The 18,673-nt window shown below is 47.1% G+C and overlaps 1 protein-coding gene across 2 annotated transcripts in view; it reads left to right on the plus strand.

The window, feature by feature from the left end:
• The window catches only part of pkd1a (polycystic kidney disease 1a), a 173,188-nt gene that overhangs the window by 126,992 nt on the left and 27,523 nt on the right, over window positions 1-18,673 (plus strand). For both annotated transcript variants that reach the window (XM_071389881.1, XM_071389882.1), the window contains 12 exons: window positions 1,303-1,355; window positions 1,579-1,796; window positions 2,256-2,364; window positions 4,090-4,205; window positions 8,111-8,313; window positions 8,972-9,166; window positions 10,089-10,228; window positions 12,892-13,016; window positions 13,351-13,477; window positions 13,615-13,740; window positions 14,005-14,176; window positions 15,181-15,468. In XM_071389881.1, the coding sequence (XP_071245982.1) occupies window positions 1,303-1,355; window positions 1,579-1,796; window positions 2,256-2,364; window positions 4,090-4,205; window positions 8,111-8,313; window positions 8,972-9,166; window positions 10,089-10,228; window positions 12,892-13,016; window positions 13,351-13,477; window positions 13,615-13,740; window positions 14,005-14,176; window positions 15,181-15,468 (1,872 nt within the window). The remainder of the gene's footprint in view (window positions 1-1,302; window positions 1,356-1,578; window positions 1,797-2,255; window positions 2,365-4,089; window positions 4,206-8,110; window positions 8,314-8,971; window positions 9,167-10,088; window positions 10,229-12,891; window positions 13,017-13,350; window positions 13,478-13,614; window positions 13,741-14,004; window positions 14,177-15,180; window positions 15,469-18,673) is intronic.

Below are 18,673 nucleotides of genomic sequence, written 5' to 3' on the forward strand. Positions count from 1 at the left end.
TCTTGGTGTTGTCTAGGTCTGGTTGTCTAGGTCTGGTTGTCTAGGTCTGGTTGTCTAGGTCTGGTTGTCTAGGTCTGGTTGTCTAGGTCTGGTTGTCTTGGTCTGGTTGTCTAGGTCTGGTTGTCTTGGTCTGGTTGTCTAGGTCTGGTTGTCTAGGTCTGGTTGTCTTGGTGTTGTCTAGGTCTGGTTGTCTAGGTCTGGTTGTCTTGGTCTGGTTGTCTTGGTCTGGTTGTCTAGGTCTGGTTGTCTAGGTCTGGTTGTCTAGGTCTGGTTGTCTTGGTCTGGTTGTCTAGGTCTGGTTGTCTAGGTCTGGTTGTCTTGGTGTTGTCTAGGTCTGGTTGTCTTGGTCTGGTTGTCTAGGTCTGGTTGTCTAGGTCTGGTTGTCTAGGTCTGGTTGTCTAGGTCTGGTTGTCTTGGTCTGGTTGTCTAGGTCTGGTTGTCTAGGTCTGGTTGTCTAGGTCTGGTTGTCTTGGTCTGGTTGTCTAGGTCTGGTTGTCTAGGTCTGGTTGTCTAGGTGTTGTCTAGGTCTGGTTGTCTAGGTCTGGTTGTCTAGGTCTGGTTGTCTAGGTCTGGTTCTCTAGGTCTGGTTGTTTAGGTCTGGTTGTCTAGGTCTGGTTGTCTAGGTGTTGTCTAGGTCTGGTTGTCTAGGTCTGGTTGTCTAGGTCTGGTTGTCTAGGTCTGGTTGTCTAGGTCTGGTTGTCTAGGTCTGGTTGTCTAGGTCTGGTTGTCTAGGTCTGGTTTCTAGGTCTGGTTGTCTAGGTCTGGTTGTCTTGGTCTGGTTGTCTAGGTCTGGTTGTCTAGGTCTGGTTGTCTTGGTCTGGTTGTCTAGGTCTGGTTGTCTTGGTCTGGTTGTCTTGGTCTGGTTGTCTAGGTCTGGTTTCTAGGTCTGGTTGTCTAGGTCTGGTTGTCTAGGTCTGGTTGTCTTGGTCTGGTTGTCTTGGTCTGGTTGTCTTGGTCTGGTTGTCTAGGTCTGGTTGTCTTGGTCTGGTTGTCTAGGTCTGGTTGTCTAGGTCTGGTTGTCTAGGTCTGGTTGTCTAGGTCTGATTGTGTAGGTCTGGTTGTCTAGGTGATGTTACCAGAAACAGTAGAGGGAGATGATTGATGTACGACTGTTAGGTAGAAGGGAGGAGCTACAGTTCATGGGGGCTATAGAGAGGAATCAGCAGAAGTAGTGTTTCTACAGGGTCTACATTCTGATGTTCATCTCATCGTCTGTCTCCTTATTTGATCTAATTTGAAAGTATTACTTTATCTTTCTCTCTGTCCCCCCCTCCTCCTCCCTCCTGCTCTCTCTCTCTCCAGACCTATTCAGAAGAGACCAACGTGGACCTCCCCCCCACGCCCTCCACCAAGAGGTGAGCTCTGCCGTTGCTACGAGGACGGCTGAGTGATTGACAGTTCTCATTAGACCCATGGAGAGATTGTTTTATGTTTTGAGAGAGGGAGAGAGAGAGATAATTAGTCAGTAAAATGTGTGAGGGGAATGAGAAAGAGAGGAGAGTTGTTGTCCTGATGTAATCTCTCTCCCTCCCTCTCTCTCTCTCTCTCTCTCTCCCTCCTCCCTTTCTCGCCCTCTAGTGTCCAGAGTTGGGGTGTGGTCCAGGAAGAGGATGACGACGAGGAGCGTGATTGGCCAGAGTTGTTGAGTGACATGTCTGAGGTGGGAGGGGCGGGCCTGGGGGCGGGGCTACCAAAGTTGAAGAGAGGTCAAGGTTCAAGACACCTGGGGGTGGACATGACCCTTCACCCCGACGATGAAGACTTCACACACCGCAACAAGTACTTCACATCCTCAGGTAATCCACACACACACACACACGCACGCACGCACGCAGACAGGCAGACAGACAGACAGACAGACAGACAGACAGACAGACAGACAGACAGACAGACAGACAGACAGACAGACAGACAGACAGACAGGCAAACAGACAGACAGACGACAGACAGACAGACAGACAGACAGACAGACAGACAGACAGACAGACAGACAGACAGACAGACAGACAGACAGATAGACAACTACAACAACCGTAAGCAGTTAAAGTGTACTTAGCACTGCAGTATATAGTTTCAGTATCATGAATATTATTGTGTTGTAATGTTGAATAAAACATGGCAGAGAACTGTTAGATGTTGTAGAAACAGAACAGCCATGAAGCACACATTTACTCTGCCTCAACACCGTGTTGACATTCTATTCAGATGTGTGAATCGACCCGTCTCTCTTTCTGTCACACGCCTGTCCCCTCCAGATGAGGACCTGATTAAGCGGATCCTGGCGGACGGCCAGCTGCAGGTGTCTCATCTCTGTGACCCCCAGCACTTCTTCTCTCAGACAGCAGACAGCGAGATGGCCGACCTGTGAGTCACCTCTAAACTCTGACCTCTAACCTCACCCTTAACCCCGTCACCTTCTACTTGCTTCCTCTTGTCTGTTCTGAACTGACCTCTCACTGGCCTACTTCTCCTTCTGTCATTTTACATTTGAGTCATTTAGCAGACGCTCTGACCCAGAGAGACTTACAGTTAGTGAGTCATTTAGCAGACGCTCTGATCCAGAGAGACTTACAGTTAGTGGGTCATTTAGCAGACACTCTGATCCAGAGAGACTTACAGTTAGTGAGTCATTTAGCCGACGCTCTGATCCAGAGAGACTTACAGTTAGTGAGTCATTTAGCAGACGCTTTGATCCAGAGAGACTTACAGTTAGTGAGTCATTTAGCAGACACTCTGATCCAGAGAGACTTACAGTTAGTGAGTCATTTAGCAGACGCTCTGATCCAGAGAGACTTACAGTTAGTGAGTCATTCAGCAGACGCTCTGATTCAGAGACTTACAGTTAGTGAGTCATTTAGCAGACGCTCTGATCCAGAGACTTACAGTTAGTGAGTCATTTAGCAGACACTCTGATCCAGAGAGACTTACAGTTAGTGAGTCATTTAGCAGACGCTCTGATCCAGAGACTTACAGTTAGTGAGTCATTTAGCAGACGCTCTGATCCAGAGAGACGTACAGTTAGTGAGTCATTTAGCAGACGCTCTGATCCAGAGACTTACAGTTAGTGAGTCATTTAGCAGACGCTCTGACACAGAGAGACTTACAGTTAGTGAGTCATTTAGCAGACACTCTGATCCAGAGAGACTTACAGTTAGTGAGTCATTTAGCAGACGCTCTGATCCAGAGAGACTTACAGTTAGTGAGTCATTTAGCCGACGCTCTGACCCAGAGAGACTTACAGTTAGTGAGTCATTTAGCAGACGCTCTGATCCAGAGAGACTTACAGTTAGTGAGTCATTTAGCAGACGCTCTGATCCAGAGAGACTTACAGTTAGTGAGTCATTTAGCAGACGCTCTGATCCAGAGAGACTTACAGTTAGTGAGTCATTTAGCCGACTCTCTGATCCAGAGAGACTTACAGTTAGTGAGTCATTTAGCCGACTCTCTGATCCAGAGAGACTTACAGTTAGTGAGTCATTTAGCCGACTCTCTGATCCAGAGAGACTTACAGTTAGTGAGTCATTTAGCCGACTCTCTGATCCAGAGAGACTTACAGTTAGTGAGTCATTTAGCAGACGCTCTGATCCAGAGAGACTTACAGTTAGTGAGTCATTTAGCAGACGCTCTGATCCAGAGAGACTTACAGTTAGTGAGTCATTTAGCCGACGCTCTGACCCAGAGAGACTTACAGTTAGTGAGTCATTTAGCAGACGCTCTGATCCAGAGAGACTTACAGTTAGTGAGTCATTTAGCCGACGCTCTGACCCAGAGAGACTTACAGTTAGTGAGTCATTTAGCAGACGCTCTGATCCAGAGAGACTTACAGTTAGTGAGTCATTTAGCAGACGCTCTGATCCAGAGAGACTTACAGTTAGTGAGTCATTTAGCCGACGCTCTGACCCAGAGAGACTTACAGTTAGTGAGTCATTTAGCAGACGCTCTGATCCAGAGAGACTTACAGTTAGTGTGTGTGTGTGTGTGTGTGTGTGTGTGTGTGTGTGTGTGTGTGTGTGTGTGTGTGTGTGTGTGTGTGTGTGTGTGTGTGTGTGTGTGTGTGTGTGTGTGTGTGTGTGTGTGTGTGTGTGTCAGGTCCAGTATCTTTGGTGATAAGACAGAGGTGGTCCTCCTTCAGAAGCTGAATGAACCGCTGTCCCTCGGAGCTGTCAAGAGGGAGCCCCCTAAAACAGCCTTCACCTCACGCACAGGTGGGTGTGTTAACTCCCTCTCTCTCTCTCTTGCTCTCTCTCTCCCTCCATCTCTCTTTCTACCCCTCTACATCTCTCTCTCTCTTTTTCTATCTCTCTCCCTCAATTTCTCTTTCTACCCCTCTACCCTCTCTCTCTCTCTCTCTCTCTCTCTCTCTCTCAATTCAATTCAATTCAATTCAATTCAAGGGGCTTTATTGGCATGGGAAACATGTGTTAACATTGCCAAAGCAAGTGAGGTAGATAATACACAAAAGTGAAATAAACAATACAAATTAACAGTAAACATTACACATACAGAAGTTTCAAAACAAGAAAGACATTACAAATGTCATATTATATATATACAGTGTTGTAACAATGTACAAATGGTTAAAGCACACAAGTTAAAATAAATAAGCATAAATATGGGTTGTATTTACAATGGTGTTTGTTCTTCACTGGTTGCCCTTTTCTTGTGGCAACAGGTCACAAATCTTGCTGCTGTGATGGCACACTGTGGAATTTCACCCAGTAGATATGGGAGTTTATTAAAATTGGATTTGTTTTCAAATTCTTTGTGGATCTGTGTAATCTGAGGGAAATATGTCTCTCTAATATGGTCATACATTGGGCAGGAGGTTAGGAAGTGCAGCTCAGTTTCCACCTCATTTTGTGGGCAGTGAGCACATAGCCTGTCTTCTCTTGAGAGCCATGTCTGCCTACGGCGGCCTTTCTCAATAGCAAGGCTATGCTCACTGAGTCTGTACATAGTCAAAGCTTTCCTTAAGTTTGGGTCAGTCACAGTGGTCAGGTATTCTGCCACTGTGTACTCTCTGTTTAGGGCCAAATAGCATTCTAGTTTGCTCTGTTTTTTTGTTAATTCTTTCCAATGTGTCAAGTAATTATCTTTTTGTTTTCTCATGATTTGGTTGGGTCTAATTGTGCTGTTGTCCTGGGGCTCTGTGGGGTGTGTTTGTGTTTGTGAACAGAGCCCTAGGACCAGCTTGCTTAGGGGACTCTTCTCCAGGTTCATCTCTCTGTAGGTGATGGCTTTGTTATGGAAGGTTTGGGAATCGCTTCCTTTTAGGTGGTTGTAGAATTTAACGGCTCTTTTCTGGATTTTGATAATTAGTGGGTATCGGCCTAATTCTGCTCTGCATGCATTATTTGGTGTTCTACGTTGTACACGGAGGATATTTTTGCAGAATTCTGCATGCAGAGTCTCAATTTGGTGTTTGTCCCATTTTGTGAAATCTTGGTTGGTGAGCGGACCCCAGACCTCACAACCATAAAGGGCAATGGGCTCTATGACTGATTCAAGTATTTTTAGCCAGATCCTAATTGGTATGTTGAAATTTATGTTCCTTTTGATGGCATAGAATGCCCTTCTTGCCTTGTCTCTCAGATCGTTCACAGCTCTGTGGAAGCTACCTGTGGTGCTGATGTTTAGGCCGAGGTATGTATAGTTTTTTGTGTGCTCTAGGGCAACGGTGTCTAGATGGAATTTGTGGTCCTGGCGACTGGACCTTTTTTGGAACACCATTATTTTGGTCTTACTGAGATTTACTGTCAGGGCCCAGGTCTGACAGAATCTGTGCAGAAGATCTAGGTGCTGTTGTAGGCCCTCCTTGGTTGGTGACAGAAGCACCAGATCATCAGCAAACAGTAGACATTTGACTTCGGATTCTAGTAGGGTGAGACCGGGTGCTGCAGACTGTTCTAATGCTCGCGCCAATTCATTGATATATATGTTGAAGAGGGTGGGGCTTAAGCTGCATCCCTGTCTCACCCCACGACCCTGTGAGAAGAAATGTGTGTGTCTTTTGCCAATTTTAACCGCACACTTGTTGTTTGTGTACATGGATTTTATAATGTCGTATGTTTTACCCCCAACACCACTTTCCATCAATTTGTATAGCAGACCCTCATGCCAAATGGAGTCAAAGGCTTTTTTGAAATCAACAAAGCATGAGAAGACTTTGCCTTTGTTTTGGTTTGTTTGGTTGTCAATTAGGGTGTGTAGGGTGAATACATGGTCTGTTGTACGGTAATTTGGTAAAAAGCCAATTTGACATTTGCTCAGTACATTGTTTTCATTGAGGAAATGTACGAGTCTGCTGTTAATGATAATGCAGAGTATTTTCCCAAGGTTACTGTTGACGCATATTCCACGGTAGTTATTGGGGTCAAATTTGTCTCCACTTTTGTGGATTGGGGTGATCAGTCCTTGGTTCCAAATATTGGGGAAGATGCCAGAGCTAAGGACGATGTTAAAGAGTTTTAATATAGCCAATTGGAATTTGTTGTCTGTATATTTGATCATTTCATTAAGGATACCATCAACACCACAGGCCTTTTTGGGTTGGAGGGTTTTTATTTTGTCCTGTAACTCATTCAAGGTAATTGGAGAATCCAGTGGGTTCTGGTAGTCTTTAATAGTTGATTCTAGGATTTGTATTTGATCATGTATATGTTTTTGCTCTTTATTCTTTGTTATAGAGCCAAAAAGATTGGAGAAGTGGTTTACCCATACATCTCCATTTTGGATAGATAATTCTTCGTGTTGTTGTTTGTTTAGTGTTTTCCAATTTTCCCAGAATTGGTTAGAGTCTATGGATTCTTCAATTACATTGAGCTGATTTCTGACGTGCTGTTCCTTCTTTTTCCGTAGTGTATTTCTGTATTGTTTTAGTGATTCACCATAGTGAAGGCGTAGACTCAGGTTTTCCGGGTCTCTATGTTTTTGGTTGGACAGGTTTCTCAATTTATTTCTTAGATTTTTGCATTCTTTATCAAACCATTTGTCATTGTTGTTCATTTTCTTCGGTTTTCTATTTGAGATTTTTAGATTTGATAGGGAAGCTGAGAGGTCAAAAATACTGTTAAGATTTTCTACTGCCAAGTTTACACCTTCACTATTGCAGTGGAACGTTTTACCCAGGAAGTTGTCTAAAAGGGATTGAATTTGCTGTTGCCTAATTGCCTAATCTCTCTCTCTCTCTCTCTCTCTCTCTCTCTCTCTCTCTCTCTCTCTCTCTCTCTCTCTCTCTCTCTCTCTCTCTCTCTCTCTCTCTCTCTCTCTCTCTCTCTCTCTCTCTCTCTCTCTCTCTCTCTCTCTCTCTCTCTCTCTCTCTCTCTCTCTACCCCTCTACCATCTCTCTCTCTCTTTCTACCCCTCTACCATCTCTCTCTCTCTTTCTACCCCTCTACCATCTCTCTCTCTCTTTCTACCCCTCTACCCTCTCTCTCTCTTTTTCTACCCCTCTACCCTCTCTCTCTCTCTTTCTACCCCTCTACCCTCTCTCTCTCTTTCTACCCCTCTACCCTCTCTCTCTCTTTCTACCCCTCTACCATCTCTCTCTTTTTCTACCCCTCTACCCTCTCTCTCTCTCTTTCTACCCCTCTACCCTCTCTCTCTCTTTCTACCCCTCTACCCTCTCTCTCTCTTTCTACCCCTCTACCCTCTCTCTCTCTTTCTACCCCTCTACCATCTCTCTTTCTTTCTTTCTTTCTACCCCTCTACCCTCTCTCTCTCTCTTTCTACCCCTCTACCCTCTCTCTCTCTCTTTCTACCCCTCTACCCTCTCTCTCTCTCTTTCTACCCCTCTACCCTCTCTCTCTCTCTTTCTACCCCTCTACCCTCTCTCTCTCTTTCTACCCCTCTACCATCTCTCTCTCTTTCTACCCCTCTACCATCTCTCTCTCTTTCTACCCCTCTACCATCTCTCTCTCTCTTTCTACCCCTCTACCCTCTCTCTCTCTCTTTCTACCCCTCTACCATCTCTCTCTCTTTCTACCCCTCTACCCTCTCTCTCTCTCTTTCTACCCCTCTACCCTCTCTCTCTCTCTTTCTACCCCTCTACCCTCTCTCTCTCTCTTTCTACCCCTCTACCATCTCTCTCTCATCATCATCTCCATCTCAGTTGTAACAGACGTGTGTAGTCCGAGGCGATTCCCTCCCTGGTGTGGGCAGGCCGCTCTATGGGGCAGCTGGGCGGGGCTTGTCCTAGCCAATGGGCTGTCAGTGTGGGCAGGAAGAGGCTTCAGTGATGCCGTGGCTCTGATGTGGCTCATTTCCTGTATCGGTAGCTTCCTGTCCTCCTGCTTGCTGCTGGAGCCAATCAAGGTAGGACGACACACACACAGTGCTCATAAATCAATGATTTACCAGAAGGCTTATTCTATGCCCTGTGAGTAGTGTATAAGTGTGTGTGTGTGTGTACACTCTAGGTGTTACTAGAAGGCCTGTACTATGCCCTGTGGGTAGTGTATAAGTGTGTGTGTGTACACTCTAGGTGTTACTAGAAGGCCTGTGGGTAGTGTATAAGTGTGTGTGTGTACACTCTAGGTGTTACTAGAAGGCCTGTGGGTAGTGTATAAGTGTGTGTGTGTACACTCTAGGTGTTACTAGAAGGCCTGTGGGTAGTGTATAAGTGTGTGTGTGTACACTCTAGGTGTTACTAGAAGGCCTGTGGGTAGTGTATAAGTGTGTGTGTGTGTGTGCACTCTAGGTGTTACTAGAAGGCCTGTGGGTAGTGTATAGTGTGTGTGTGTGTGTGTGTGTACACTCTAGGTGTTACTAGAAGGCCTGTACTATGCCCTGTGGGTAGTGTATAAGTGTGTGTGTGTGTGTACATTCTAGGTGTTACTAGAAGGCCTGTACTATGCCCTGTGAGTAGTGTATAAGTGTGTGTGTGTGTGTGTACACTCTAGGTGTTACTAGAAGGCCTGTACTATGCCCTGTGAGTAGTGTATAAGTGTGTGTGTGTGTGTGTACACTCTAGGTGTTACTAGAAGGCCTGTACTTTGCCCTGTGGGTGAAGAGGCTCCGTCCAGAGGAGCAGGATGTCCTGGTGGAGTGTCCTCGTGTTGACAGAGTTGTCCAGCGCGTCCCCAGAGTCAGACCCCCCCAAGGCTTCGCTCTGTCCCAGGCCAGACAGCAGGCCCGCAAGGTCCACATGCTGCACAACATGCTCAAGGTAAGAGACGCAGGGAGGGAGGGAGAGTGAAAGAGAGAGACACACACAGCATGCTCGAGGGAGGGGGGGTGAAAGAGAGAGACACACACAGCATGCTCGAGGGAGGGGGGGTGAAAGAGAGAGACACACACAGCATGCTCGAGGGAGGGAGGGAGGGAGGGAGGGAGGGAGGGAGGGTGAAAGAGAAATACACACACAGCATGCTCAACTATGTCGTTAACAGAACTTCCTGGTGTACAACACTGTTGGTATTAGTTGTGTATCTGTGTTAATAATATCGTTGTTCCTCAACCAATGGTTTTCTTTGTTCTAGTTAGAGTTGTGTATCTCTAACTGGAGCAGGTGTTCTTAGTGGACAAAACATTAAGAACACCTTCTCTTTCCATGAAATAGACTGACCAGGTGAATCCAGGTGAAAGATATGATCCCTTATTGATGTCACTTGTTAAATCCACTTCAGTGTAGATGAAGGGGAGGAGACGGGTTAAAGAATGATTTTTAAGCCTTGAGACAATTGAGACATGGAGTGTGTATTTGTGCCATTCAGAGGGTGAATAGGCAAGACAACATATTTAAGTTCCTTTGAACGGGGTATGGTAGTAGGTACCAGGCACACCGGTTTGAGTGTGTCAAGAACTGCAACGCTGCTGGGTTTTTTACGCTCAACAGTTTCCTGTGTGTATCAAGAATTGTCCACCAACCAAAGGACATCCAGCCAACTTGACACAATTGTGGGAAGCGTTGGATTTAACATGGGACAGCATCCCTGTGGAACGCTTTCAACACCTTGTAGAGTCCATGTCCTGACGAATTGAGGCTGTTCTCAGGGAAAAAAGGGGTGCAACTCAATATTAGGAAGGTGTTCCTAATGTTTTGTCCACACAGTGTGTATCTCTAACTAGACTATCTTTGTTGTGAACAGAACTTCCTGGTCTACATGCTCTTCCTGTTGGTGGTGTTGCTGCTCAACTACTCTGACACCACCAAGGACACACACAGCCTGCGACTCCGTACACAGCTACAACTCACACTACACACACCGGACCGGGCCAACATCAGCAGGTAAACACACATTATACACACACATACACCGGACCAGGCAAACATTAGCAGGTAAACACACACACACACACACACACACACACACACACACACACACACACACACACACACACACACACACACACACCGGAAGAGGCCAACATTAGCAGGTAAACACACACACACACACACACACACACACACACACACACACACACACACACACACACACACACACACACACACACACACACACGTTTGCAAATTAAATATAGTGTGTGTGTGAGTGTGTGTGTGTGTGTGTGTGTGTGTGTGTGTGTGCGTGTGTGTGTGTGTGTGGTAGTGTACTCATGTTCCCTCTGTCTGCTCAGCGCTGTTTGAGCTCCCTACATTAAACCACTGTCATTCTGTCATCACACACGTCCATATGAAACTGGACTCCATTCGTTAACTATTCACACACGTCCATATGAAACTGGACTCCATTCGTTAACTATTCACACCCGTCTATATGAAACTGGACTCCATTCGTTAACTATTCACACACGTCCATATGAAACTGGACTCCATTCGTTAACTATTCACACACGTCTATATGAAACTGGACTCCATTCGTTAACTATTCACACACGTCTATATTAAACTGGACTCCATTCGTTAACTATTCACACGTCTATATGAAACTGGACTCCATTCGTTAACTATTCACACACGTCTATATGAAACTGGACTCCATTCGTTAACTATTCACACACGTCCATATGAAACTGGACTCCATTCGTTAACTATTCACACACGTCTATATGAAACTGGACTCCATTCGTTAACTATTCACACACGTCTATATGAAACTGGACTCCATTCGTTAACTATTCACACACGTCCATATGAAACTGGACTCCATTCGTTAACTATTCACACACGTCTATATGAAACTGGACTCCATTCGTTAACTATTCACACACGTCTATATGAAACTGGACTCCATTCGTTAACTATTCACACACGTCCATATGAAACTGGACTCCATTCGTTAACTATTCACACACGTCCATATGAAACTGGACTCCATTCGTTAACTATTCACACATCTATATGAAACTGGACTCCATTCGTTAACTATTCACACACGTCTATATGAAACTGGACTCCATTCGTTAACTATTCACACACGTCCATATGAAACTGGACTCCATTCGTTAACTATTCACACACGTCTATATGAAACTGGTCTCCATTCGTTAACTATTCACACACGTCTATATGAAACTGGACTCCATTCGTTAACTATTCACACACGTCCATATGAAACTGGACTCCATTCGTTAACTATTCACACACGTCCATATGAAACTGGACTCCATTCGTTAACTATTCACACACGTCTATATGAAACTGGACTCCATTCGTTAACTATTCACACACGTCCATATGAAACTGGACTCCATTCGTTAACTATTCACACACGTCCATATGAAACTGGACTCCATTCGTTAACTATTCACACACGTCTATATGAAACTGGACTCCATTCGTTAACTATTCACACACGTCAATATGAAACTGGACTCCATTCGTTAACTATTCACACACGTCCATATGAAACTGGACTCCATTCGTTAACTATTCACACACGTCTATATGAAACTGGACTCCATTCGTTAACTATTCACACACGTCTATATGAAACTGGACTCCATTCGTTAACTATTCACACACGTCCATATGAAACTGGACTCCATTCGTTAACTATTCACACACGTCCATATGAAACTGGACTCCATTCGTTAACTATTCACACGTCTATATGAAACTGGACTCCATTCATTAACTATTCACACACGTCTATATGAAACTGGACTCCATTCGTTAACTATTCACACACGTCCATATGAAACTGGACTCCATTCGTTAACTATTCACACACGTCTATATGAAACTGGACTCCATTCGTTAACTATTCACACACGTCTATATGAAACTGGACTCCATTCGTTAACTATTCACACACGTCCATATGAAACTGGACTCCATTCGTTAACTATTCACACACGTCCATATGAAACTGGACTCCATTCGTTAACTATTCACACACGTCTATATGAAACTGGACTCCATTCGTTAACTATTCACACACGTCCATATGAAACTGGACTCCATTCGTTAACTATTCACACACGTCCATATGAAACTGGACTCCATTCGTTAACTATTCACACACGTCTATATGAAACTGGACTCCATTCGTTAACTATTCACACACGTCTATATGAAACTGGACTCCATTCGTTAACTATTCACACACGTCCATATGAAACTGGACTCCATTCGTTAACTATTCACACACGTCTATATGAAACTGGACTCCATTCGTTAACTATTCACACACGTCCATATGAAACTGGACTCCATTCGTTAACTATTCACACACGTCCATATGAAACTGGACTCCATTCGTTAACTATTCACACACGTCCATATGAAACTGGACTCCATTCGTTAACTATTCACACACGTCCATATGAAACTGGACTCCATTCGTTAACTATTCACACACGTCCATATGAAACTGGACTCCATTCGTTAACTATTCACTTCTGTTTCAGTACAGACACATCACTTCTGTTTCAGTACAGACACATCACTTCTGTTTCAGTACAACTCATCATGTCTCTGTCCTGCAGGCGTGAGGATGTGTGGGCGTGGCTGTCAGGCTCCCTGTTGCCAAGGTTACTGGATGGCCCCAACCTAATGCAGGAAACAGGAAGTGTGCTACTGGGCACGCCCAGATTACGACAGATACGAGACGGTGAGAATACAGTCCATTTCACTTTTCAGTTGGTCACACACACATGCCTACACGCACACACACACACACACACACACACACACACACACACACACACACACACACACACACACACACACACACACACACACACACACACACATACACACTAATTTAGCTTCCAGTAATTAATTGTTTATTCAGAAATCTTTCTAGACCTCATTTTCCTGTCCTCTCTCTCTCTCTCTCTCTCTCTCTCTCTCTGTGATCTCTCTCTCTCTCTCTCTCTCTGTCCTCTCACACTCCATCTCTCCCTCTCTTTCTCGCCCCATCCCTCCATTCTTGTCTTGTATAGTTAGTCTGTCCTCTCCAGGTACCATCCATGGGGCAGGAGCAGCAGGCTGGGGAGAGGGGTTGACTGGCTCAGCAGTACACAGGAAGCTGACCAAGAACTGGACCTCACACACGGCTGATGACAACGGGTAAGGAGGGAGGGAGGGAGGGAGGGAGTGAGAGAGAGAAATAAAGATGGTTTGATCCTCTTATGTCATTGCTGTCTTTCTTGAGCCTCTCCCTCTCTCCCTTCCTCCCCTCTTTCCATCCTTCCTCTTTCTCCCAGGGCGTGGCGTTGGGGTCAGGTGATGGTGTACGGGAGCGGAGGTTTCGTCCAACAGCTGAACAGGAACATAGAGGAGACCAGAACATCACTACAGTACCTACAGCAGTTACACTGGATGGACCACATGTAAGAAGAGCGGGAGGGAGGGAACGGAGATTTCAGTGATGCCATTTGAATCTGAATTTGAGTGTTTGACTGTCGGTGTCTCTCTCTTTTTCTTTCTCTCCTCATCTTCTCTCTCTCTCTCTGTGTGTGTGTGTGTGTGTGTGTGTGTGTGTGTGTGTGTGTGTGTGTGTGTGTGTGTGTGTGTGTGTGTGTGTGTGTGTGTGTGTGTGTGTGTGTGTGTGTGTGTGTGTGTGTGTGTGTGTGTGTGTGTGTGTGTGTGACCAGGACACGGGCTGTGTTTGTGGAGTTCTCTCTCTACAACACCAACACAGACCTTTTGACCGTCTTCTCCTTCCTGTTTGAGTTCCCCGTCTCTGAGCACACTCAGTCCAGCCTCGACCTCTTGACCTTCCGCCTGCAGCCTATCACAGGCCTCGACCTGCAGCTGCAGCTCACGGTAACCACCGGCAGCCACACAAAGACAGCTAGTGCTAGCCAATCACAGAGTGGATATAAAAGAGGGGCGGGAGCAGTATCTTGGAACTAACCAATCATAGCATGGCTAGAGAGGAAGAGTCGGAATACTGAATACACCACTAGATTATAATATCACCATACCAACACACTGAATACACCACTAGATTATAATATCACCATACCAACATACTGAATACACCACTAGATTATAATATCACCATACCAACACACTGAATACACCACTAGATTATAATATCACCATACCAACACACTGAATACACCACTAGATTATAATATCACCATACCAACATATTGAATACACCACTAGATTATAATATCACCATACCAACATACTGAATACACCACTAGATTATAATATCACCATACCAACACACTGAATACACCACTAGATTATAATATCACCATACCAACACACTGAATACACCACTAGATTATAATATCACCATAACAACACACTGAATACACCACTAGATTATAATATCACCATAACAACACACTGAATACACCACTAGATTATAATATCACCATACCAACATATTGAATACACCACTAGATTATAATATCACCATACCAACATACTGAATACACCACTAGATTATAATATCACCATACCAACATACTGAATACACCACTAGATTATAATATCACCATACCAACATACTGAATACACCACTAGATTATAATATCACCATACCAACATACTGAATACACCACTAGATTATAATATCACCATACCAACATACTGAATACACCACTAGATTATAATATCACCATACCAACATACTGAATACACCACTAGATTATAATATCACCATACCAACACACTGAATACTGCAGGATCTAGGTTATATTACCATGGCAACAAAGGAAATACTGTCTGCAGACAGATAAATTAGTTCTCCATTTCTGTCTCTTTCTCCATATATTTCTCTCACACTCTCCCTCCCTCTCTCCTCCTCTCAGATCCTTCTCTTCTCCCTAGTGGTGTATTTCTGTGTATGTGCGGTCCTGGGCATGGTGAGAGAGGGCTGGGTATACCTCCTGTGCCCGTGGCGGTTGCTGGGCGCGTGCAGCCTGGCGCTGGCAGCGTGTGTGTGTGGCCTCCACATCAGCCGATGTGCTGCCGCCGGGCGCCTGTGGGCGTCGTACCTGCGGCAACGAGACGGGTACACTGACTTCTACCCGCTGGCACGGCAGAGCCAAGCTTACACCCTGCTGTCTGCCATGCTCCTGTTCATACTGGTGTTGAAGGTACGGAGAGAGAGGGGGAGGGAGGGGGTAAGATGTACTGCTGAAGATCAGATTGAGAGAGAGGGGGAGGGAGGGGGGGAGGGAGGGGGGTAGCTCTACTGCTGAAGTTCAGATTGAGAGAGAGGGGGAGGGAGGGGGTTAGCTCTACTGCTGAAGGTCAGATTGAGAGAGAGAGGGGGAGGGAGGGGGTTAGCTCTACTGCTGAAGGTCAGATTGAGAGAGAGGGGGAGGGAGGGGTTAGCTCTACTGCTGAAGGTCAGATTGAGAGAGAGGGGGAGGGAGGGAGGGGGTTAGCTCTACTGCTGAAGGTCAGATTGAGAGAGAGGGGGAGGGAGGGGGTTAGCTCTACTGCTGAAGGTCAGATTGAGAGAGAGGGGGAGGGAGGGGGTTAGCTCTACTGCTGAAGGTCAGATTGAGAGAGAGAGGGGGAGGGAGGGAGGGGTTAGCTCTACTGCTGAAGGTCAGATTGAGAGAGAGAGGGGGAGGGAGGGGGGGAGGGAGGGGGTTAGCTCTACTGCTGAAGTTCAGATTGAGAGAGAGGGGGAGGGAGGGGGTTAGCTCTACTGCTGAAGCTCAGATTGAGAGAGAGAGGGGGAGGGAGGGAGGGGGTTAGCTCTACTGCTGAAGGTCAGATTGAGAGAGAGAGGGGGAGGGAGGGGGTTAGCTCTACTGCTGAAGGTCAGATTGAGAGAGAGAGGGGGAGGGAGGGGTTAGCTCTACTGCTGAAGCTCAGATTGAGAGAGAGAGGGGGAGGGAGGGAGGGGGTTAGCTCTACTGCTGAAGGTCAGATTGAGAGAGAGAGGGGGAGGGAGAGAGGGGTTAGCTCTACTGCTGAAGGTCAGATTGAGAGAGAGAGGGGGAGGGAGGGAGGGGTTAGCTCTACTGCTGAAGGTCAGATTGAGAGAGAGAGGGGGAGGGAGGGGGGGAGGGAGGGGGTTAGCTCTACTGCTGAAGTTCAGATTGAGAGAGAGGGGGAGGGAGGGGGTTAGCTCTACTGCTGAAGCTCAGATTGAGAGAGAGAGGGGGAGGGAGGGAGGGGGTTAACTCTACTGCTGAAGCTCAGATTGAGAGAGAGAGGGGGAGGGAGGGAGGGGGTTAGCTCTACTGCTGAAGGTCAGATTGAGAGAGAGAGGGGGAGGGAGGGGTTAGCTCTACTGCTACAGGTCAGATTGAGAGAGAGAGGGAGGGAGGGGGTTAGCTCTACTGCTGAAGGTCAGATTGAGAGAGAGGGGGAGGGAGGGGGTTAGCTCTACTGCTGAAGGTCAGATTGAGAGAGAGAGGGGGAGGGAGGGAGGGGTTAGCTCTACTGCTGAAGTTCAGATTGGTAGGGAGGGAGGGGGTTAGCTCTACTGCTGAAGTTCAGATTGAGAGAGAGGGGGAGGGAGGGGGTTAGGTCTACTGCTGAAGGTCAGATTGAGAGAGAGGGGGAGGGAGGGGTTAGCTCTACTGCTGAAGGTCAGATTGAGAGATAGGGGGAGGGAGGGGGTTAGCTCTACTGCTACAGGTCAGATTGAGAGAGAGAGGGAGGGAGGGGGTTAGCTCTACTGCTGAAGGTCAGATTGAGAGAGAGGGGGAGGGAGGGGGTTAGCTCTACTGCTGAAGGTCAGATTGAGAGAGAGAGGGGGAGGGAGGGGGTTAGGTCTACTGCTGAAGGTCAGATTGAGAGAGAGAGGGGGAGGGAGGGGGTTAGCTCTACTGCTGAAGGTCAGATTGAGAGAGAGAGGGGGAGGGAGGGGTTAGCTCTACTGCTGAAGGTCAGATTGAGAGAGGGGGAGGGAGGGGGGTAGCTCTACTGCTGAAGGTCAGATTGAGAGAGAGAGGGGGAGGGAGGGAGGGGGTTAGCTCTACTGCTGAAGGTCAGATTGAGAGAGAGAGGGGGAGGGAGGGAGGGGTTAGCTCTACTGCTGAAGTTCAGATTGGTAGGGAGGGAGGGGGTTAGCTCTACTGCTGAAGTTCAGATTGAGAGAGAGGGGGAGGGAGGGGGTTAGGTCTACTGCTGAAGGTCAGATTGAGAGAGAGGGGGAGAGAGGGGTTAGCTCTACTGCTGAAGGTCAGATTGAGAGATAGGGGGAGGGAGGGGGTTAGCTCTACTGCTACAGGTCAGATTGAGAGAGAGAGGGAGGGAGGGGGTTAGCTCTACTGCTGAAGGTCAGATTGAGAGAGAGGGGGAGGGAGGGGGTTAGCTCTACTGCTGAAGGTCAGATTGAGAGAGAGAGGGGGAGGGAGGGGGTTAGGTCTACTGCTGAAAGTCAGATTGAGAGAGAGAGGGGGAGGGAGGGGGTTAGCTCTACTGCTGAAGGTCAGATTGGTAGGGAGGGAGGGGGTTAGCTCTACTGCTGAAGTTCAGATTGAGAGAGAGGGGGAGGGAGGGGGTTAGGTCTACTGCTGAAGGTCAGATTGAGAGAGAGGGGGAGGGAGGGGTTAGCTCTACTGCTGAAGGTCAGATTGAGATATAGGGGGAGGGAGGGGGTTAGCTCTACTGCTACAGGTCAGATTGAGAGAGAGAGGGAGGGAGGGGGTTAGCTCTACTGCTGAAGGTCAGATTGAGAGAGAGGGGGAGGGAGGGGGTTAGCTCTACTGCTGAAGGTCAGATTGAGAGAGAGAGGGGGAGGGAGGGAGGGGTTAGCTCTACTGCTGAAGTTCAGATTGGTAGGGAGGGAGGGGGTTAGCTCTACTGCTGAAGTTCAGATTGAGAGAGAGGGGGAGGGAGGGGGTTAGGTCTACTGCTGAAGGTCAGATTGAGAGAGAGGGGGAGGGAGGGGTTAGCTCTACTGCTGAAGGTCAGATTGAGAGATAGGGGGAGGGAGGGGGTTAGCTCTACTGCTACAGGTCAGATTGAGAGAGAGAGGGAGGGAGGGGGTTAGCTCTACTGCTGAAGGTCAGATTGAGAGAGAGGGGGAGGGAGGGGGTTAGCTCTACTGCTGAAGCTCAGATTGAGAGAGAGAGGGGGAGGGAGGGGGTTAGGTCTACTGCTGAAGGTCAGATTGAGAGAGAGAGGGGGAGGGAGGGGGTTAGCTCTACTGCTGAAGGTCAGATTGAGAGAGAGAGGGGGAGGGAGGGGTTAGCTCTACTGCTGAAGGTCAGATTGAGAGAGGGGGAGGGAGGGGGGTAGCTCTACTGCTGAAGGTCAGATTGAGAGAGAGAGGGGGAGGGAGGGAGGGGGTTAGCTCTACTGCTGAAGGTCAGATTGAGAGAGAGAGGGGGA

This window comes from Salvelinus alpinus, chromosome 2, assembly GCF_045679555.1.
Source record: "Salvelinus alpinus chromosome 2, SLU_Salpinus.1, whole genome shotgun sequence".
NCBI classification, from domain to species: Eukaryota; Metazoa; Chordata; class Actinopteri; order Salmoniformes; family Salmonidae; genus Salvelinus; species Salvelinus alpinus.